A 22,802-nucleotide genomic window follows, 5' to 3' on the forward strand; every position below is an offset into this window, starting at 1 on the left:
CAGTGTATTTAGCTTTGCTGTGCTAATTGATGACACTAAATAGATTAACAAATATAAATCGAACAGAAGCTTGTTAAATACCCTAACTGGCAGGAGGCTGACCAGTTACAAAGCGTCGAGGAGTTAAATTCGGGACGACCAAACACAAATCCATCTAGTGGTAGGGAGGAGGATTTGAATCCGAAGCCTCCGGATTACAAGCCCAGCGCGCTAACCACTAGGCCACGCCCGCCTCCCACCTTAGCTAAATACAAGTCTCTTGACCATCAATGTTTTGTAGAGAAATACTTCCTTCGGTATTACTTGTGGAATCTCGAATGTTTTTAACTTCTTGAGCTTGGATTTTCATTTGGTACGCAGCAAACGGATACAAAAGCAACACTGCAAAGAAGTCCTCTGTCATGTTGCCGTTGATTCCAAACTTCTCTCTCAAAGCATATCGAACCCCAGTTCCATAAGCGCAAAACCCAAGCAGTACTGTCCATCCAACGTATGATATGCTAGCTACTAGCGGCTCCAGAGCCATGAGAACAACCCAGAGGTAGAACAGGGCAGCGAGGGTCAACATGTGAGTGTGCTTCTTTACTCCCACCTTTCCGCCCACCTTGTGCGCTGCTATTCCGATCGGGTACCATGGAGCGAGGATGGCAACAATGATCATGAGCACACTTTTCCAGGTTGGGTTGGTCAGGACGTCCAGCAAACCGGTCTTGAACCTGGGACCATTTGGGTCGAGGTCGCCAGCTTCCATCTTGACAGCCCTCCACAAGGCCACGCACATGAAGCATATTAAGATTGTGTAAGGGACACCAGCGCCTATGGAGACGGTTTGCAACGCATTAAGCGCGTCTTTTCCTCCAGCGTAAAGCAGGGCAGTAGCACAGGCACCTTCTGTTAACGCCCAGAAAATGCGCTGAGTGACGGGTGGTTCTGGATCGCCGTTTGCAGACAGGCAGTCGATGACCAGGGAGCCGCTGTCAGAACTGGTCACAAAGTAAAGCACAATGCTAACCAGTGACACAATCGAGAGGAACATCCCCAGGTCACCATATCGGTTTAACACATCAAACCACATGTCGTTAATTCCACGGCACTTCAAACGGTACAGACCATTGAGAGACTCGGTGGCTTCTGCTCCACCTAACGTGGAGGAGCACATGATGTTGGCCAACGCAGCATCTCGCTCCATTCTCAACCCTGCACCGCCAAAGATGCTGAACCACAAGAAGGAATATAATATTGGTGCCGTTAGTGTGCCGTTTATGAACTCTCTGACAGTTCTTCCTTTTGAAATCTTGGCAATGAACATGCCGACGAAAGGAGACCAAGCGATCCACCATCCCCAGTAGAAAATGGTCCAGTCGTTCATCCATGTTTGGTTCTCCTTTCCGTCTGGGGAATTACCCAGTTGAGCAAAGGCGTCTGTGTGGAAGCCAAGCTGTATCACCCACTGAATGTAGTATCCAAGGCTCTGAGTAAACACGTTCAACAAGTACCAAGTGTCATCGGAGAGTAACCCTATCAGCATCAGAAACATCCCGAGGGTAAAGCAGATCTCGCTCAGGCGACGGATTCCAACCTTCAGACCACTGACCACAGACGCTGTAGCGCATACAGTCACGCACCAAATGATGATCAGCTGGTTCGTTACCGTGTACTCGACGCTCCTAAACAGACGGCTGATACCAGCATTTATCTGCATGACGCCCATACCCAGACTGGTACAAACGCCAAACATGGTGCACACCACAGAGAAGATGTCCACCATGTCACCCATCCATCCATACACCTTGTCACCAATGAGCGGGTAGAAGCAGGTGCGTATGGTCATGGGGAGTCCTTTCTTGTAACCCACAAAGGCGAGCAGAAGGCCGATAATAACGTACACTATCCACGCGTGAATACCCCAGTGGAAGAAGGTTAAATTCATAGCGTCCTGAGCTCGCTGGTTATCAGTATACCTATTAAAGGGAACGATTATAAGTTAACATAATCTTATCTTCAATATACCAAAACTGGCAATTTTTGTTTGTGAACTAGGACAGAGTTAGGTAAATATGCAATCGTATTCAATTGAGTATCAAAAGTAATGCGAATTTGCTTTACAACTTACAACTGATTGGTTAAAAAACTCGCACCACATTCTCATCCAATCAAAGTGAAACCAGAACCAATCATGACTCAGTCCCGCAGCTTTTTCCCGCGCTTCGCACTAGTGCACTCTTTACTTCGAGTTTTGATTGGTTGACTGAATTAAATTTTGTTTGTGTCAATTTTGATTGGCCAGATTGATTACACTGGTTTTGCGACACTCAGATTAATCTCTGAAACAGGGAAAATGCACTAAAGCGGTTACTACACCAGCTAAAAACAATAAAATTTACCTGCCATAATAGCGGTTTCCGTAGTGCCCAGGTTCATAGTGCCATATTGGCTCAGCTGCAAGATACAAACAATGTGCGATAGAATAAGAATAAATGGGGCTCATTGTGGAAAATACACCCAGGGTATGGAGTCGACTAAACCCCTTTACTTTAATCCCTCCCCCCTTCGCAAAATATGGCAAAACGATCAAACGATGGAACTGTAAAGCGGTCAGTTTTTGTTATAAAAAGTATGTCGCCAAAGTAAAAGTGAGCAGCTTTGTGCCACTTTTCATAAAGACATTATTAGTTTGAGCAGTGAACGTCAAAAAAAAAGAATAAAAAATAAACCGCTCAGTTTTTTGGGGTTTTATATTTAGTTGAGTTTTCCCGGTTTTGGCAACGATTATTTCTAAATCCTTCTAAATCTTCCGTTGAAACCTGGTTTCCGATCTACGTGTTGAAAGCGGGAGAATCATTTCCAAAAATACGATGCTTCAAATCAAGAGAATATCGCCTTACAGGCTTTTCGTGCGCGATGAAGTGTCTTAACTACTTGAGTCACTTATGGGTTTTATTCTGGCTTTCCTCACCCCTGAAGTTATTCAACAGTTGAAAAACTGAACAACAGATTTTTTGCCATAAAGCAATTCTGTGAACTCTGGGAGTTTTTGAGACGCTTTTTTTTCAAAAGAAAACGCATCAAACCAAATATGTTTTGTTGTACACACAACACTCTCAGTGATTTGTTTCACGTCTCTATCGCCTCTGATCTTGGCATTGGCACAAATCACGGTAACTGAGCAATATGGAAATCAGTAGTTTCAAATGACAACTGACATGCTCTGCACAGAAGGAGTGAATATCTGCCACAAACTGGGGTTGCCTCTAGAAACTGTCAATTTATTTGAAAAATAATCAAGGAAGAGAACATATATAGTATAAAAGCCCCAAGATCAAGGTCATAAAAACAACAATTTACATACAGGCAGAGAAAAACAAGCGGAAAGTAATGCGTGAAACCGTAATGATAAGAAGGCCCTACCAACATGTAATACATGTTTTACCATACGAACGTGGGGCATGACATGTTTGGATAAAAGAAATGTTTTTAATGTACTGTATGTTCAGGCTTGGAAACTTGGTTTGATGTGTCAGCAGCAGATTAGAATGGTTTTAAGCTCAATACAGTACACTTGAAATCTCTTATAAGTTGTGTTATCTTATCGCAAGGTCAAATGGCATTATAAATGCAGACTGATCGTATTTAGATCAACAACTTCAATGGAACCTTCGATTGCTTTCAGATGTCACGTAAAAAACCCGTGTTTGCAGTAAGCGACTCTTTTAAACGAACGTGACACGGGTGCTGCTTTAGAATGCCAGATATTTCCCATTGTTCTTTCTCAAAGACTACAGAAAGCGAAAGAGTTTGAACTTTTCTGTTTTCAGAAACAACAAAAGTATTTATTGATTTTGTTTTTACTATTGCAAAGCCCCATTGTCAGAAATTGAAATCTTGTGAATTATTGCCTTTTTACGAAATTAACTGAGAACTTACATTAAATATACACAGTTCGAATTCTCATGATGTCATTTGGTATACTTTATCCGGTTATCAGTATTCTGTTAAGTTGATAGCAAAAGAGATAATATTTTATTTACTCTATAGTTTAAAATGGTATGTTATGAAATGCAACAGTTGGTAAACGCCACATTTCATCTTGCACCCCACAATTCATTCGTTTTGCGGTAAAAGTAGCTTAATTGGAGACGTACCTACTCCAAAGTAAAACAAACCGATCCCTATTCCAGCGGCGAACAGCATAGTGAAGTATGTGGCGTCGTTGAATTCAGGTTTGTCATCCGGTTTTCCCAGTTTCATCTTTCCATATTTGGAGAAGTAAAGGACCAGGATGAAGAGGGCCCAGGCGTCTTGCGTGCCGATGTACATCCACGTAAACGTGTCTGTTATCCACGCCTTGCACACGCTCATGTGCTTGTTTGCTGTCTCGGCCTCCACTATGCACCAGACTACAAAAGCCCATATCAGGACCGCTGAGATGAAGGAGACCACTGGGTTAAGACGAAGGTTGATGCCAAACTTGAACTTTCCTACTTGTCCCCATTTCCACTGGACTCGAAGCCAGCGACACTTGTTTGAGGCGTTCTCGCTTATCTCCATTGTTCGAGTTGAATGAGGCCGTCTCACGGATGTTGCTGTATTTATATGATGTGCGAATGTGATTTTCCTCACGCGCGGAAGTGAAGCGTGGGCATCCGTTCCTACCTCAATACATAAATCCACCCAACTTTATCTAGCCACATTTCTTAGTCTTACTTCTAAGAATTTCTTGGTACATCAACAACTGAAAACTAGTCAATGTTCCCGACTTGGTGAACGTGTTTATTCTCGCTTTATTTTTAACGACATAAAAAACCTTGAATATATTTCCGATTAATTCTAAGTGTCAACGCCTCACTTCTATATTTATTAAGTCAGAGTACACTTCCGGTGCCGAAGAAATGTTTTAAGGCATGATTTACGGGGTCGTGCGGGGATCAGTTTGTTTGCCGTTTCAAATGAGCCTTCCTTGAATAACCACAGTTAGATTTGACAGAAAATCCTGTCCTCAAACTAAAGGCTTCCTTGATTAACCACAACTGAATCGTAGCCACTCTTATTCTTAGGGCCATCTTACCTTCAGTAAAAATAAAAAAACACACTGCGGTGACAAACTGCATGACAAGAAAACGCATGTCTGAAAAAACTTGGATTGTAAACACTTAATGAAACGTTAAGTGTTTAAAATCCAAGTTTTTTTCCTGACATGTCAGTGTGTCTTGTCATGTTTGTCACCGCAGGGTGTTTTTTATTTTCACCAAAACTGCATTTGGCAGAAAAACTTATCCTTAAACTTAAGTCTTCCTTGATTCACCACAATTGTATTTGGCAGATAAACCTATCCTCAAAGTAATTTGAATAATGCTGTTAATAAACGAATCATAGATAAACTGGAGCGGCAGATCTGCTATAAAGCGAAATATTCATTTTCATTGTGTGAAGTTAATAAGAAGCTGTTGTACGTGTGCGATCTATTCTATTTAAAGCTCCTAACCAAGGGTGGAAAATGATTCAGTAGTGTGGCAGCTCTTGTAAGAGGGGGGGAGGGACAGGAGAGTAAATCTCCCTCCTCCCTACTTTTTTGTACCAATTTCTCCCTCCTCCCTATTTTTTTTAGCCAAAATTTGTCCCTCCTCCCTTTTCTGTACCTCCCCCCTCTTGTAAGCATGCAATTTCGCTGATCTCCTAGGGTAGCAATTTCCTATTGTTTTAGGTGCTAGGGGCATTGTTCCTGTTATTGGTTCTATTGTTCTTAGTCAGGTGCCCAGGAGTCCAAAATGTGACACCCACGGGCATTTTTGTCTGATTTTTGGCAACATAGCCATTTGTACTAAATCGAGTACGCTGATTTCGAAAATCAATGTTGCCAAGCTTAATTCTTGCGTTAAGATGATGTTTTGATGCATTTAATTATGACGTCATGGTCCAAATAAGGAATTTTCTTTCCTTTAGCTATTTTAAGCATAATTCATCCAGAAGTTCGTTCAAAACATTATTAGTATACTGTAAAATGATTTTAAGAATTTTCTGATAGTTTTTATACCGTTTCTATGAATATCAAGCCGTCTTGTGGGAATTGACCACGCCCTCTCATAAAAAATCACTTTATCACGGGTATAGTGTTAACATTTTGTTTAAAAATGAATGTGATTCTTGTATTAATAAAAAGTAGTAATTGAATTGCTCCACAAACATCAGCGATGTTTGACATACACCATAACGACTGCTTTTATCCACAAAGAGAGTGGCAAGGAGAGACAGAAGCAAGATAATGAAGCTGAGAATTCTGTACATTCCACACAACAAAATCCGGGTTGTTCTTGTCACGGACAAATGAGACATTGCAAAAAATTGTCAAGAAAGATCTCGTGACTCTAGAAATAAAACAAGATCTTTCGATTGGACAGACTCAGCTTGAACGATTCGTGGAATGGAGGCTACTATCTTCAGACAGAGAGGAAGAACGGGAACGGGAAGAAGGGATGGAAGACAAACTTTCGTGACCCTGTTCGCAAGAATAATCCACCTCTATTTGCCAGCCTTTATGAAGTTAAAAGTGCTGCAACTAGCCGCAAAAAGAGAAAGACTTTAAATTTGCATGGAAACCAGAGTATTCTATGTTGTCTAGTCACGGTGTATGAAGGCAGGCGCGAGATAAACATGCAAGCCATATTGTAGCATCTGAGGTATAATGCCGGTGCCACTGTTTCTCGCAGAAATGAACCCCACAAGTGTGAAACAAGTCAATTTTAGAAGACGTTCTCAGAAGAAAAGGTCAAGTGCCTAGAGTCAGTTTGTTCTTCGATGGCTTCGCCCTGGTGGCAGCATACTAATTATGGTGGCAGCTATTGGCAAACCAAAAAATGCAAATGCTTTCGGTGGGTTTGCGAAATGTTACGTAAACACTGTTTTACGGAAAGGTCCTGGATACCAGAGGATTGATGTGTTACTCGATGGGAGGCACTCCATAAAAGCAACGACAAGAAGTCGACGCTCCGAGAACACGGCGCGGCCTGTGAGCAGAGTCATTGAAGTACGTAAGAGAGGTTCAGTTGCGGCCGATGAAGTGGCGAGCATTTTTGGCACTAGGAGACAACAAAGCGGACTTTGCACGGATTCTCTCAGATGAACTTATCTCGCAGGCACTGACTCTGCAATCGTAGTATATCTGGTGGTTTTTCATACGAAGTGGATTCTGCTCAGATTCTGGCCTAGATGTAGCCTTTTTGAGATCCAACCAAGAGGAAGCCGATAAGAAGTTTGTTCGTTATGCAGTCAGTCATAGCGGGCATGTCGACAACATTATAGTTTCCACTCGAGGCACAGACTTGCTGTTACTTCTCCTGGCACATCGATCGCGCTAAGCTCTCGTCAACAGTGTGGATATGGGCAGGAACTTCAGAGAATCTAACGTAAATAACTTTAGAGGATGTCTCAGCAAATCTTCCTAATAACTCGTCAAGTTCATTGTTACCATCTCACACCATCACCGGCTGTAACAGCACCTCTTTCATCTGTGGAGAGTTATCACAGAAAAATTTGTTCTTCTCTTCTCGGTCGGCGAAGATGTCCTCAAAGCTGACACCACTACCTCCGCAGAAAACGTTTATTTGTTGAATGTATGAAATCCGATCTGACCACTGGCTATATATGTGCCTCTTCGCTATGAATTTAGATAAACGCATGCCATGTGCACTGGGCTGTGTGGATGCACCAAGACCGACGCTAATTGCTATATCAACCTGCGCTAAAGCGCTTTAAAGAAACTTGTTTAAAAAGCAATATTAGTTCAGTGTTTTTAAAAAAGTTCAGAAGATATATTAAAAATATTTACCGATATTGATTAAAAATATTATAGACAGATTTAAACCTGAAAGCAAGGAGCAATGTTATGATCATTTTAAATTCGTTAATTTTACATGCGTTCAACCAAAGTCTTTATCATGAGCCTATAACAGACAAAGTGCATTGTGAAATAAGTTAGATTCAGCAATATACAAGACAATCAATAAAGTTTTATCTCTAACTAAAACAACGATGATATATTACGACATTAACTATGATGTTATTTTCATTTAGTTTACCACAAAACTTAAACGAAATGCTGAAACAAGGGAAACTCGATATATGAAAATTGTAATGGCGTCATTCTTGATGCTCGCTAGCTCTTAGCTTCAGCGTGGCACAACGACCATATTTTTCTTTCTTATTGCAACTATAGCGATTTGTTAATACAAATATCGCATTTGTTCTTTGACAAAATAACAAAACTACACCCGTGATAAGGTTCCCGCGATATGGTGAATTTTGTTTAAGAGGGCGTGGTCAATTGTCACTGAAGGGCTTGATTTTCACAGAAACAGCGTAAAAACTCTCAGAAAATTCTTGAAATCATTTTTACAGCACACTAACAATGCTTTAAATGAATTTCTGGATGTATTATGCTTAAAATAGCTAAAGGAAAGAAAATTCCTTATTTGGACCATGACGTCATAATTAAATGCATCAAAACATCATCTTAACGCGAGAATTAAGCTTGGCAACATTGATTTTCGAAATCAGCGTACTCGATTTAGTAAAAATAGCAATGTTGCCAAAAATCAGACAAAAATGCCCGTGGGTGTCACATTTTGGACTCCTGGGCACCTGACTATCTCTCGAAGGGTAGCGAGCCACTTAAGTGGGAGAGCGATAGTAAAGGAAAAAGAGAGGAGAGAGGGTGAGTGGGTGGTGCTTAGTAGAGCTTATAAGATTGTTTATCTTTTGTTACTTCCTTTCACTTTCCTTCTCGACTTCGTGCACCGTCTTTGAAAATCCGTATTGCGTCGATCTCTAGTAATTTGTAGTTTCTACGGCTGACCAGCGTCATTTCTATTCCTCATTCCCTGTTCCCCGTTCCTTAAAGAAGAAAATCGGTGGAGTTTGGGTCGGGAAAGAAGGTAAATACCATGTTGCAAGTACATGTAGCCAGAAAACTAGATGTGTACGTGTGGAATTTTGTTCACTTATATTGTGGAAATAGTTTCGCCTCCGTATACAGTTTACTTGTCCAAACTCTTTTTAAAACTGGGGATTCGACCACGAAGCAAAAAAGAAGAACAGTGCCACAACATTTATTAATGAAGAGAATTTATGTACACTGTAGTAGTAACTTTATGCTACGGAAACCAGAATTGTTATTGCAATGATGACTGAACTACATGTCGCTTAGTCTAAGGTAACTTTTTGCACTACATTAAAAACCCGCGTGTAAGAACCTACTTTTTTCAGAGTTTGGCAAAACAGGTTCTTGTATTATGGGGTACTTATTGACAGTTTAGGCTAAGTAGGTTCTTAATCAGGTTCTTAATTTCTACAGAGTAGATATTGTTGTTGATTATCAGAAAATAGTTACAAGTTCATGAATTCACTTTGGCTGTAACATGGTACTTAGTTAACGTCAGTTGCCTTGCCTTTTCAGAAGTTGGATCATTGCTTCACGAATCGCTGTGCTTCTCCAGCAGTAAATAATAGGATTGAGTAGTGAGTTTAAAATGAAACAGGACATACGGAAAGGAGAAAAACTAGAAAATACTTGTGTCCAATCTGGAAAAATAGTAATAGCTAATGCAGCCACAAGTCCAAGGAAATAACACGTCAATACTCCACCTATAATAATACCGGTTGTCTTCCAAGCTTTCTTTTCTTCAAGAAACTTTGCAGTGGCCTCTTGGGAAACTTGTTCAGATTTGATTTGAATCTTGTGACGACGGCAAACAAAATAAACCGAGATATGACAGTAAATAATCACTAACAAACTAATGACTGCTAATAGATGAGCAAGTTTAGTGGATTTTACTATTTTAGGTGAAGCCATCTTTAGGACGCAATAAGTTATTGCAATAAGCCAGCTACATGCAACTGCTACAGTTAATCGGAATTTGGTCACGATAGTGTTGTATCGCAAGGAATATTTCATCGCCACAAAACGTTCTATACTAATAAGCACCAAATGAAAAAGAGATGCAAGGCATAGAGAGGTTGTCGCAGTTTGTGTTATGTCATATAATGTACCGAACACAGACATTGATCCACCTGTGAGGCGGAAAATCTCTCTTCCGATGAATGCTGGTTGGGCAGCTATTCCTACCACCAGATCTGTTCCTGCCAAACTTGCCAGCAGTATGTTATGTATGGTTTGAAGCCTCTGTTTGGTCTTGACCGCCATGATGACAAGTGCGTTGAGAAGGATGGTAGGAGGACATGTTAGCGAGTTCATGATGACGGCTACCACTCTAAAGAAGTGGCGTACATCGGCATACTCAGGCCTTGAACTATTTTGATTAATAGTTTGATTGGAGCAGAGGTGTTCTGCAGAGCAGTTGGTGGCATTCATTTCCACGCTTTCTTGTACTGGAACGAAGAAACTCGATTTGTGCAATATGATTATTGCGGGAGGTACACCAGTTGCTGGTTGAAGCAGGGTTGATATCTTGCTTGCCAAAACGCTTTTCAGTCTCTCTTCAATGGTGACAAACAACAGTGATCTGCAAACCCATCAGATCGTGCGCTTTTGTACTTTCTACGATGAGAACTACACACCTGATTTTACTTTTTGAAATAATTAAAAGACCGACGAAAAGCCAAGCACACGTTTCTTAATTTATATACGCGGAATTTGATGGAACTTTTGTCACCCGACAGAAGTCCAATCGGAACTTCATAAAGTCGGAGTATGTTTTAAAATATTACCCATGCAATTTCTGAAAGATTCTAGTCTGTTGCTTTCCTACCTTACTGAAGCACAACTTTAATAGAGTTTGAAATAAAGAAAAAAGACAAATTAAATTTGCTATTCTGGTCGAAATATTGCGCAAACCTGATGTTAACGAAAAAGTTTTTAATTAACTTACATTATCAGTAATTCCATTTGTGTTGATGTTAATTGAAGATTCTGGTTCTAGTTAACTTATTAACTTCAGTTTAGTTAATTCATACTATATTTTTGTAATATGGCGGCTTTTTTGGTAAAAAGGACATGCAAAAGCGTTTTAGGAATCATTGGTAAGTTTGCTGTCAAGTGTAATTGAACTGATATTTCTCACGATCGATGAATGTATGACTGTAATAATACTCAAACGAAATAAAGCATATTTTCATGCTAACCTCTATCCGTTATTAGTTTTGCTTTTCGCGAAAACCAATACCACTTTAAATTTAATATTATATCAGGAATAGATTGCAGCTATTTTCATGACTATTTAATCGTCGATTGTGAAATGTGTGAACTGTTTTTTTTTTTTAAATAATCATTCTACCGAAACACGAAAACGAATAAGCAAACACGGACAGGAAAAGAGAAGACTGAGAAGGAATGAAACAAGGGTTAAAAACGATGTCTTGCAGCATTGAAGCAAAGTAGTTTTCGACATTTTAGGGGTAATTTTTGGGTCATAGTCAGTAATTCCTCATTATGATAAAGGTTAAATTGTCTTCTAAAACAGAAAACTATAACTTTTTCAACGTTCAGTACTGATGTGTCCTTGAAAGGTCTTCTGTGGTGGAAATTGGCAATCTTTGCAATAAATCCGGCGTCAGCTTTACAGTATTTGTTTATTTTTGCTAATAAGGAGAATCGCAAATACATGTGTTTAATGAAATATACAAAAATCTAGTATTGTGTTGTCATTTTTACAGCTGAAACAAATAAAAGCTTGCTTCACATTCTTTTGAGTACTCAAGAAAAGCATAGATGTTTGCCCTTGTTTCCTTTACTTCCTTCTCCGCCTTTTTTTCGTGCCGTTTTTCGTTCGATCGTTAGCACGATTCGTTACCATGATTACAGAACAACATTAAAACGATTTAATTATATATTTAAAAGGTACGAGTCTAGCTACAATCTAATCCATGCGAATTTGGGTTTGAGCGGTACGAATTTCCGGATTACACTGAAATGATTCATGTTTCAAAATTTATCACCAAAGTTGTGTCTGTAATGTATCTCGGGAGTTTTTTTATTAAGCATTCACGGTTTAATGACATTTGGCAGCAAACAAAATAAGAAAGCGTTGTCATCTGTTAATTTCCCGAGAGCTTTTATTAGAGGGCCGCCATGTAGCAGAAATATGGCGCTAAAATAGTTAAACTTAATTGCATATCCCGAAATAATTAATTAGACGTGATTCTCCACTTGAAATTACATTTGCAGTAACGCCGAGTGTAGGGGTAAAAAAATTGGTGACTGTTCCAGTTATTAAAATCTACAGGTCACTTTTATACGTGGCCGCGTTTGGTCTTCGCTGGAGTAATTAACATGCAACATTACAAAAACCTTCATTCTAATCCTTGTACGCAAATTGAAGTTTGAGCGGTATGGCGTTTTGGTTTAACTAAAGCGATTCTTTTTGCAAAGTTAATAACGGATAAAAGAGCTCGTTAGCTTGTTAATTTTGGGAATTGATTACTTTTTCTGTAATATATTACTACACAGACGTTAATCGATTTTCAGAACTGTCAGTCCACTTTCAGCTCGTATTTAACAAACATATTAGAAACAGAAACCATATGTTCCTTTATGAAAACAATTTGCAAAGTACTTAAGCTGAGAAAGGGCCGCCAGGTAACGAAAATATCGTATAATGTAATTAAACAAGAAGTTAGTCATGGTGGGCCTTTAATTTAAGTCAATGACATCAATAAACTCCAAATGTTCTTTCAATGCACAAGCCATAAGAAAATGTTGACTCAGGGAATCAGGTTTCTACCAAAAGAGAAAAATTGGAATAACACTGAGGTAACATCCACTTTGTTACGGTTAATCAGTTAAGCAGCTTACTTAAGGAATTACGGATTGTATAAGGAATTACCATTTTCGAACAGTTTTGCACGAAATGCGGTATTTCGAGAAGTGAAGCAGTTTATTTATTTCATCTTAAATTCGAAACGTGCTTTACAACGGTAAAAAGGAAATATAAATGAACCGATGTATAGATATGGAAGAGTTTCAGGGGTCAATCAAGATTTGGAATGATTTATTGAAAAATTTATATCCAGCATTCAACAAGGGAGCACGAAAGCCATACTACCACAACATTCAATTTTAATGAAGAGAACTTATTGACAATTTCTGCCAAAACAATAAGTGTCACATAGTATAGTAACAAGTTCATTTTGAATCACTTGGATGTAACATTGTACTTAGTTTACATCAGTTGCCTTGCCTTTTTAAAAGTTGGATCATTCCTTTACGAATCGCTGTGCTTCTCCAGCAGTAAATAATGGGATTAAGTAGTGAGTTTAAAATGAAACAAGACAAACGGAAAGGAGCAAAAGCAGCAAATATTCTGGTCCAATGTGGAAAAATATTAGTAACTAATGCAGTCAAAAATACAAGGAAATAACACATAAATACCCCACCTATAATAATACCGGTTGTTTTCCAAGCTTTCTTTTCTTCAAGAAACATTGAATAGCCCTTTTGGGAAACATTTTCGCAATTGATCTGAATCTGGTAACGACGGTAAACAAAATTACCTGAGATATGGCAGCAAATAATCACTCACAAACTTATGGCTGCTAATAAATGAGAAAGTTTAGTGGATTGTACTATTTGAGGTGAAGCCATCTTTAGGACGCAATAAGTTATTGCAATAAGCCAGCTACATGCAACTGCTACAGTTATTCGGAATTTGTTCACGATAGTGTTGTATTGCAAAGAATATTTCATCGCCACAAAACGTTCTATACTAATAACCATCAAATGAAAAAGCGATGCAAGGCAAAGGCCGACCATCGCAAATTGTGTTATGTCGTATAATGTACGGTACACAGACATTGATCCACCTGTGAGGCGGAAAATCTCTCTTTGTGATGAACGCTGGCTGGGCAGCTATTCCTACCACCAGATCTGTTCCTGCCAAACTGGCCAGCAGTATGTTATGCATGGTTTGAAGCCTTCGTTTGGTCTTGACCGCGTCGATGACAAGTGCGTTGAGAAGGATGGTAGGAGGACATGTTAACAAGTTTATGATGATGGCCAGCGGTGTAAAGAGGTCGTCCACAACAGCATACTCACTATTAGGGATAGTGCAATTGGAGCAGAGGTGTCCTGAAGAGCAGTTGGTGGCATTCATATCAGTGCTTTCTTCAATGCTGCAAAATATCGTGTTGTTTTTTTTATTCTTGTTTCTTTTCTTCTCGGGCTTCTCTTTTCATGGCCTGGTTTGCTTGTTAGTTTGCGTGTTTCGGTGGAATAATTTGTTTAAATTTTTTCCAAACCGTATATTAAATAGTCATCTAATCCTGATTTATTAAATTGTAAGCAGTATCATCTTTTGGTTTTCGCGAAAAGCAAAATTAATAACTGATACAGGTAATATAATGTATATATGGAGTGTTTTATGTAGCATCAGTTAAATCAATAACATTCGACAGCAAACGAAATAGAAAATCGAAACCATTTGGTAATTTAACGAGAACTTCATCTACACGTCTTTTCTACTCGTGGCCGCATTCGGTCCTTCTTTTGCGTATTTCGACCGAGAAATTAACATATAACATTACAAAAAACCTTCATTGTAATCCTTGTACAAAAATAGGAGTTTGAGCGGTCTGGCGTTTTGGTTTACGCGAAGCGATTCATTTTGCAAAGCTAATAACGAATAACAGAGTTCGCTAGTTCGTTTTGAAAATTGATTTCTTTCACAGACATTCATCGTTTTTCAGAGTTATCAGTCCAGTTTCAGTTAGTAACAAACATAATAGAAACAGAAACCATTTGTTCATTTATGAAAACAATTTACGAAGTACTTTAGACTGGTAAAGAGCCGCCAGGTAACGAAAATATCGTTCAATGTAATTGTAAACGAGTTAGTCATGATGGGCCTTTCATTGAAGTCAATGACATCAATAAATTCCAAATGTTCTTTCAATGCACAAGCCATAAGAAAATGTTGACTCAGGGAATCGAGTTTCAACCAAAAGAAAAGAATTGAAGTTACACTGAGGAAACATCCTCTCTGCTGCGTTCAATAGTGTTAAGCTAGAAAAAAACATAAGTAGCTTACTTACTGATTGCACACTCTTTTTTTCTATAAGAATATTGGTTTTCTGGCCACGGCTAAATTTTCTTAGTTTTCTGCCGATGTTAGGCTGAAAATATTCTTGTGAATATTCTTAGATTATAGCCAGTGACATTTCCGTTTGTGCTGTATGCCATACATATGTATTACATGTTCCGTTCATCGAACTGTCATTAGCATTGAAAATTTGGCTAGTGCAGGTTTTATCGTTATATTGGCCAGTTTTGCTGTTTAGAGAAAGGAAGAATTTTATATGTTTAAGTTTATAGAAACATAATTATATTATGTTTACAAATTTTCCACACACAAAATTAAATTATATTTCAAAATCTCAGCCTCGGGTTTATTCTATAGAGTATAAGAAATTTCTAGTTTATAAAAATTTCGCACGAAATGCGGTATTTTGAGATATGAAGCAATTTATTTCTTTCATCTTAAATTCGAATTTTGCTTAATTTACAAAGGTAGGAGAGGAATATAAATGTAAGAGTTTCAGGGTCAAACAATATTTAGAATGATTTAAAGAAAAAATTATAATCCAGCATTCGGCAAGGAGGCAGAAAAGCCAACAGCTACCATAACGTTCCATTTTAATAAAGAGAACCTATTTACAATGTCTGCCAAAACCAATACCTATCACATATTTACAAGTTCATTTATTTACCTTGGATGTAACATGGTACTTAGTTAACATCAGTTACCTTGCCTTTTCAGAAGTTGGATCATTCCTTTACGAATTGCTGTGCTTCTCCAGCAGTAAATAATAGGATTAAGTAGTGAGTTTAAAATGAAACAGGACATAAAGAAAGGTATCAGAATGATAAATATTATCTTCGAAACTGGAAAAATATTGCTAAATACAGTCAAAAATCCAGGGCAATAACACATAAATATTCCACCTATAATAATAGCGGTTGTTTTCCAAGCTTTCTTTTCTTCAAGAAACTTTGTAGTGGCCTCTTGGGAAACTTGTTCAGATTTGATCTGAATCTGGTGACGACGGCAAACAAAATAAACTGAGGTATGGCAGTAAATAATCACTAACATACTAATGACTGCTAATGAATGAGCTAATTTTATAGACTGTACTATTTTAATTGAAACCACCCTTAGGACGCAGTAAGTTATTGCAATAAGCCAGCTACATGCAACTGCTAGAGTTATGCGGAATTTGGTCACGATAGTGTTGTAACGCAAGGAATATTTCATTGCCACAAAACGTTCTACACTAATGAGCACCAAATGAAAAAGCGACGTAAGGCAAAGGCCGGTAAACGCAGTATGTGTTATGTTATACAGTGTAAGATACACAGACATTGATCCACCTGTGAGGCGGAAAATCTCTCTTCCGATGAACGTTGGCTGGGCAGCTATTCCTACCACCAGATCTGTTCCTGCCAAACTGGCCAGCAGTATGTTATGCATGGTTTGAAGCCTTCGTTTGGTCTTGACCGCCATGATGACAAGTGCGTTGAGAAGGATGGTAGGAGGACATGTTACCAAGTTTATGATGATGGCAAGCAGTGTAAAGAGGTCGTCCACAACAGCATACTCACTGTTAGGAATAGTGAAATTGGAGCAGAGGTGTTCTATAGAGCAGTTGGTGGTATTCATGCCAGTGTTTTCTTGTACTGCAACGATGGAACTTGAGCAAGGCAATAGAACTTTTGAAAGAGATGCGCTGCTGCTGGTTGAAAAAGGATTGATATCTTGCTTGGCAATAGTGCGCGGTGGAGCTTATTCTCATGAACGCTGTTCAGACTATCTCGTGTATTTGGTGATTAACAACATGCAGTGACAAACAACCCAATCAGATCGTGTCCTTTTCTACTTTTACGATGAGAAGTACACACCTGATTTCACTTTGTGCAATAATTAAAAGACCAACGGATAGCTTAGCGCACACTGTTTTACTTTATAAACGCGAAATGTTAACGAGCTTTTGCGGCCCGGCAAACAACTAATCGGCACTCTTAAAATTGGACTCTTTCAGACTCTTTTAACCATATTATTTCTTAATCTGTTTAGCTTGTTGATTTCTTACATTACTAAGGCACAATTTTAAAAGAAGTTGAAATAGAGACATCAAGCAAATTTATAAAATTTACTATACTTATCGCAATAATGCTTTTCGTGCAAACCTGATGTTAGCTGGAAAGTTGTCAATTGTATAATCAGTAATTCTATTTAGATGGCAATGAAAGATTATGATTTTAACTAATTAGTTATGGTTGTTTAATTTAGTTTTGTAATTTATACCATATCATTTTTTAAAGTGGCAGCTTTTTCCAAAAGCAATTGCAAAACTGTTTTTTTTTTAAAAAAATGATAGTTTCTGTTTTCTAGTATGTTTATATCAAGTGTGATATAACTGATACGTCTCCATTACTGATATGAATGGCTGTAAAAATACTTAATGTAAATAAAGAATTATTGCATGATAACTGGCGGCTGAATTTGTTATCCGTTATTATAAGATTTTCAACATATGAATGAATTTTCTTGAAAACCAAAGCGCCTTCTCAAGTTACCGCTCCAAATTGAATTTATTGGGACAAGATTGGAGCTAAACCGATGACTTTAACGCACAACTGGGATAGTTTTAAAAGAACTGCAATGTTTTTAATGATTATTCGACCGAAATAAGCAAACGAACTAGCAAAGAATTGCCACGAAATTGGGAGACTGAGATGGACATTTTAGGGGTAAAAAACCACAACTGACGCCACACTGGGGTATAGTCAGTTATTCCTTAATATTTTTGTCAAACGGAATACTATTATTTTTTTTAAAATGTACAACACTGATGTGTCCCTGGTGGGCTCGTACGGTTCTCTTTTGGTAGAAACACGGCTTTCTGAGGTCGACATTGCAGTCAGAAGATAAGAATCTTATTTTTTTTAGGGTTTTTTAAGAACAGGTACAATCGTGAATAAACGTCCGTTCTGGCCTTGTGGTTGTGGCGGAGGGTTCAAATCCTCTTCCCTTCCGCTGGATGAATTTGTTTTCGGTCGTCCCGAATTAAACTCCTCCGCGCTTTGTAAATAGCCAACTGGTCAGCCTCCGGCCAGTTTGGGTTTTTATCGGATTTCTGTTCGATTTATAATATTTGTTTATTTATTTACAGTTTGCTGCTAGTGTCACTAAACTGATAATGAAATTTTTCAACGTCGATGAATAACTGTATTAATGTGAATCTAAATATAAAAGAGGAATCCCGTGTTTTCGTTAATCTTATGGAAAAAGATGAATCGATTTTCTAGGATTGTTTTAGCTAAACTCTGGACTTCTTTCCATGAGCAATTGGGAAATTTTACATGGTATATTTTAAAAACTCCACAGAAAAATCAAATGGATTATAGAACACAGACACTGAAAGTCACCGAAAAAGAAAACCAGGGCGGAAGGGGAAAAAGGCAAAGATGAAAATGTATTTGCATGTTTTAAGCCACACGCTAAGCCACGATGTAATCCATGTAATATAAGTTTGAGCTGCGTCGCGTTTTGGTTTACAAAAACGAAACCGATTCATTTTAATAATACAAAAGCTTTAACGCATAACAGAGTTCATAATTTTTTTCTATAATTTTGTTAATTATTCATATTCATATTCACACGTACACCAAAGAGTCATGTAAACGAATTACCAAACACGGTAGCAAAAAGCGAAAAAACGATACCAAGGCAAAGATCGAATTATTAATAAAACTCGAGGAAAATATGAATCAAAGTAATGTTAATTATTTGGGGGATTATAAATCAAAACACGCGACACATTGGCAAATATATTTTTTTTTATTGAAACAGATTGACCGACTCTGGCACATCTATAAAAATATTTGTTGCTTTTTCTACCTTATTAAAACGCAATTCTATACTCCAGCGATTGGTGCAAAGAAGAGACAAGATTAATAATAGGACAAAAACATTTTTTATAGTTTTTTTTTATTTTACTGACAGGAATCATAAATAGGTAAAGAAAAAGACATTTACATTAGAAATTTACATAGCGAAGAAGCCTTAAGACAAGCCATAAGCCTGATATAATATCAAACTTTCTCTATGAAAAGTAAATTAGTTAAAATTAATAGAAAATCAGTCTGAATTCGTCACTAAAATTATTACTTGACGGTACAAGAGTTTTCTCAAGGACTGAAAACTATTAAGCTTCCAAATGCTGACATATTTGTTCTTTGATTCACATTCTCCTCTGTTCACCTCTCCTGGTAGAAACGGGACTACTTGAGTCGACACTTTCGATATTATTTATGCATCCCCCGTTACCATGCTCACTCCAGTAAAACATGATTACTCCATATACTCCAGTGTATAAACACACATACTACCCACAATCCTCCATTTTGATCTGACGAAGAACTAACGCTCGAAACTTTAGCTTTTCCAAATTCTCTGTGGCGCTTTATCAACTACTAGTTGATAATCAACTATTAGTAAGTGTTTATCTTAGGTATGGGTGGGCTACCTACAAATGCCATTGACTGGAAAATTGACACCAATTATTAGAGTAATTTCAGGTTGTCTCTTCATAACATTAACGTTGATCTGCCAAACTGCCTCAAGTTTTATTCAGATTTTAGCACTATACAAATGGCATTTAACTAATATGTATCTCATGTGCAATACACCACTTTCATAATGGCGGCCAATTTATTTATTCTTTTATATGTGTGTTAATTAGCCCTACTGCCCTCGTCAGCATGTGAAAAATTCAAAAGAATTTTTACTCTAAAACGAGGCCAGTAGGGCTAATTAACACACATATAAAAGAATAAATAAATTTGCCGCCATTATGAAAGTGGTGTATAAACGACTGTAACTCATGCTGATTGAAACGAACTGGATGATGAATCACTTCCGTGTAAATCAGAAGGTTCTGGCGCTCAAACCTAAATTTACATGAATAAGACTGTAGCTTAACTGGAGGCTTTTTAATGTATCATTGAATCGTTTTTTTTTATTGCATTGTAATTACTTCAGTGAATCCTGTATGTCGAAAATGTTTTGCTTCAATGTTGCGCTCTTGGTCTTTTCGTGTTTTAGTGGTATTTGCATGTTCGTTTGCGTGTTTCGGTGAAATAATTCAAACGCATTAGAAAGCTATAAGTTTAGCTATAATCCGTTCCAGTTAAATTAAATTTTGAGCGGTATACCGTTTTGGTTTTTTGCAAATATTGATTCGCATATTACAAAGCTAATAACGGAAAACAAATTTCTACAGGTTATCACGGAATTATTTATTTAGACTGAGTACAGTTTACAGTCATTCGACGAGAATGAGACATTAGAACGATCACACTTGACACAAACATACTAAAACCGAAACCTCTTTTTCTTCAGAAAAACAGTTATGGAAGTGCTATGATCAAATAAAAAATATGGCACAAATTAACAAAACTAAATTAATTAGGTAAACTAATAAAAGAATATAATCTTTAATAAAATTATGTTACCTTTAATGGAATTACTGTTTATTGGAGAACTTTCCAATTTACATCGAGTTTGCACTAACAGCAATATTGCGACCAGTATAACAAATTTTAATTTCAACTTTTTTTAAAACTTCACTTTAGTAACGTGAGAAATCAACATACCTTATACTTTAGATGAAACGGTTAATATTTTATAAGATCACGTCCGATTTTATCAAGTGCCAATTGGATTTTCTGTCGGGCGGCCAAGTTCCTTTAATTTTTGCGTTTATAGATAATAAAAAGATATGCGGCATTCTCTTCGTCGGTCTTTCAATTATTGCACAAAATGAAATCAGGTGCGGAATTCTCATCGAAAAAAGTACAAAAGCACACGATCTGATGGGTTTGCACATAACTGTTGTTTGTCACCATACAGACGAGAGACTAAACAGCGTTCCTGAGAATAAGCTCCATCGCACAGTACTGCCAAGCAAGAAATCAACCCTGCTTCAACCAGCAACCAGCGCATCTCAAATCAAGTTCCTTCGTGCCACGGCAGAAATGAATGCCACCAACTGCTCTTCGAAACACCTCTGCTCCACCTTCACTATCTCTGAAGCCGACTATTTGTCTACACTGCTTTCCATCATCATAAACTTGTTAACATGTCCTCCTACCATCCTTCTCAATGCACTTGTGATCATGGCGGTCAAGACCAAACGAAGGCTTCAAACCATGCATAACATACTGCTGGCCAGTTTGGCAGGAACAGATCTGGTGGTAGGAATAGCTGCCCAGCCAGCGTTCATCACAAGAGAGATTTTCCGCCTCACAGGTGGATCATTCACTGTGTATCGAACTTTACATCGTATAACACAACATGCAACAACCGCCCTATGCCTTGCATCTCTTTTTCATTTGGTGCTTATTAGTATAGAACGTTTTGTGGCGATGAAATATTCCCTGCGATACAACGCTATCGTGACCAAATTCCGCATAACTATAGCAGTTGCATGTTGCTGGCTTATTGTTGTAATAGCTTTTTACGTCCCAAGGATGGCTAAGGGTAATAAACCACAAACCATAAGGTCAGGTGTTATATTAGCAGTCATTAGTTTGTTAGTGATTATTTACTGTCATACCTCAGTTTATTTTGTTTGCCGTCGTCACCAGATTCAAATCAAATCTGAACAAGTTTCCCAAGAGGCCACTGCAAAGTTTCTTGAAGAAAAGAAAGCTTGGAAAACAACCGGTATTATTATAGGTGGAGTATTTATGTGTTATATCTTTGGAGTTGTGACCGTATTATCTAGTACTATTCCAGCTAACAAGAGACTAGCAGATACTCTGATGCCTTTATATACGTCCTGTTTTATGTTAAACTCACTACTTAATCCTATTATTTATTGTTGGAGAAGCACAGCAATTCGTAAAGCAATGATCCAACATCTGAAAAGGCAAGGAAACTGATGTCAAGTTTTAGGGACGATAAATTTTAATTTAATGAAGTTTATAACCATGACACTCCTGCGTTGTTTTGGTAGACATTGTATTTAAGTTTTCTTTATTAAAATTAACTGTTTCACACTGTGTTTTGGTATTTTTTTGCTTTTTTCTTCTTGGTTAAGACCTGGTTTAAAGATAAAACGAATTAAAGAAATAAATTGTTTGATTATAGTGGAAAATTTCTTAGGGTAGGACATGATAGTGAGTGAGGTAGTATGGATGAGGATAATGAAAGATAGGGTAAAGTAGGGTTTGACAGGGAGGTAAACGTAGGGTAGGGTGAGACGGGGCAGGGTGCGCAGCGTAGAGAAGGGTTGATTCTGTAGGACATATATAGTCATTTTTGGGTTGAGAAGATAGTTTAGGGCTGGGTTGGGTAGAGTAAGGTAGATAAGAGTAGAATATGGTAAGCTAAGATAAGGTAAGGCTGGAAACTAACGACGAACGATTTTTCTCGCCAAGTGAAATTTGGTTTTATAAACCAAATTTTAACTGAATCCGCAGTTCGTATATGAATCATTTCATATATAATACATCATTTCACTTCTCTCACGGGTAAAATATGAACTCACAATTGACCTCGCTCCCAATGTGTGGCTTCAATAGCTCAGTTGGTAGAGCATCGCACCGGTATCGCGGAGGTCACGGGTTCGAATCCCGTTGAAGCCCTGAATTTTTTTTTCAGGCTTCTTTATTCCAATTGCTTAAATTGGAAATTCACTGCGATGATCATTTATCACTTTCATATCCATCTGCAGTTCATATATGAATCATTTCATATACATTACATCAGTATATACTGCCTAAAATAAAGTAC

At 37.9% G+C, this 22,802-nt stretch overlaps 2 protein-coding genes and 3 pseudogenes across 2 annotated transcripts; 1 reads left to right on the forward strand and 4 right to left on the reverse strand.

Moving 5' to 3' along the window:
• On the reverse strand, window positions 1-8,671 carry LOC144644065 (glycine betaine transporter OpuD-like). The gene is made up of 4 exons (XM_078503475.1): window positions 8,635-8,671; window positions 4,143-5,731; window positions 2,385-2,439; window positions 1-1,961 (listed from the first exon to the last, which is right to left on the reverse strand). Exons 2-4 carry the CDS (start codon window positions 4,546-4,548, stop codon window positions 245-247), a joined length of 2,178 nt encoding a protein of 725 aa, XP_078359601.1. The 5' UTR covers window positions 4,549-5,731; window positions 8,635-8,671; the 3' UTR covers window positions 1-244.
• Window positions 8,663-10,609, reverse strand: LOC144644066 (alpha-1A adrenergic receptor-like). The gene has a single exon (XM_078503476.1). It carries the CDS (start codon window positions 10,361-10,363, stop codon window positions 9,428-9,430), a length of 936 nt encoding a protein of 311 aa, XP_078359602.1. The 5' UTR covers window positions 10,364-10,609; the 3' UTR covers window positions 8,663-9,427.
• Window positions 10,610-13,174: 2,565 nt separating this feature from the next.
• LOC144642285 (melanocyte-stimulating hormone receptor-like) lies at window positions 13,175-14,542 on the reverse strand (annotated as a pseudogene).
• A 1,109-nt stretch (window positions 14,543-15,651) lies between these two features.
• LOC144641962 (melanocyte-stimulating hormone receptor-like) lies at window positions 15,652-17,042 on the reverse strand (annotated as a pseudogene).
• Window positions 17,043-20,825: 3,783 nt separating this feature from the next.
• LOC144642286 (alpha-1A adrenergic receptor-like) lies at window positions 20,826-22,057 on the forward strand (annotated as a pseudogene).
• The last annotated feature ends 745 nt before the right edge of the window (window positions 22,058-22,802 follow it).

Source organism: Oculina patagonica, chromosome 2 (assembly GCF_052425735.1).
Source record: "Oculina patagonica isolate OP01 chromosome 2, crgOcupat, whole genome shotgun sequence".
NCBI classification, from domain to species: domain Eukaryota; kingdom Metazoa; phylum Cnidaria; class Anthozoa; order Scleractinia; family Oculinidae; genus Oculina; species Oculina patagonica.

Bases quoted from the DNA above. Each gene is read 5' to 3' on its own strand.
- LOC144644065 (XM_078503475.1), bottom strand. From the start codon at position 4,548: ATGGAGATAAGCGAGAACGCCTCAAACAAGTGTCGCTGGCTTCGAGTC. The intron at 2,440-4,142 runs GTACGTCTCCAA...TGTATCTTGCAG, and splicing joins TTTGTTTTACTTTGGAGTAG to CTGAGCCAATATGGCACTAT. The intron at 1,962-2,384 runs GTAAATTTTATT...TCCCTTTAATAG, and splicing joins GGAAACCGCTATTATGGCAG to GTATACTGATAACCAGCGAG.
- LOC144644066 (XM_078503476.1), bottom strand. From the start codon at position 10,363: ATGAATGCCACCAACTGCTCTGCAGAACACCTCTGCTCCAATCAAACT.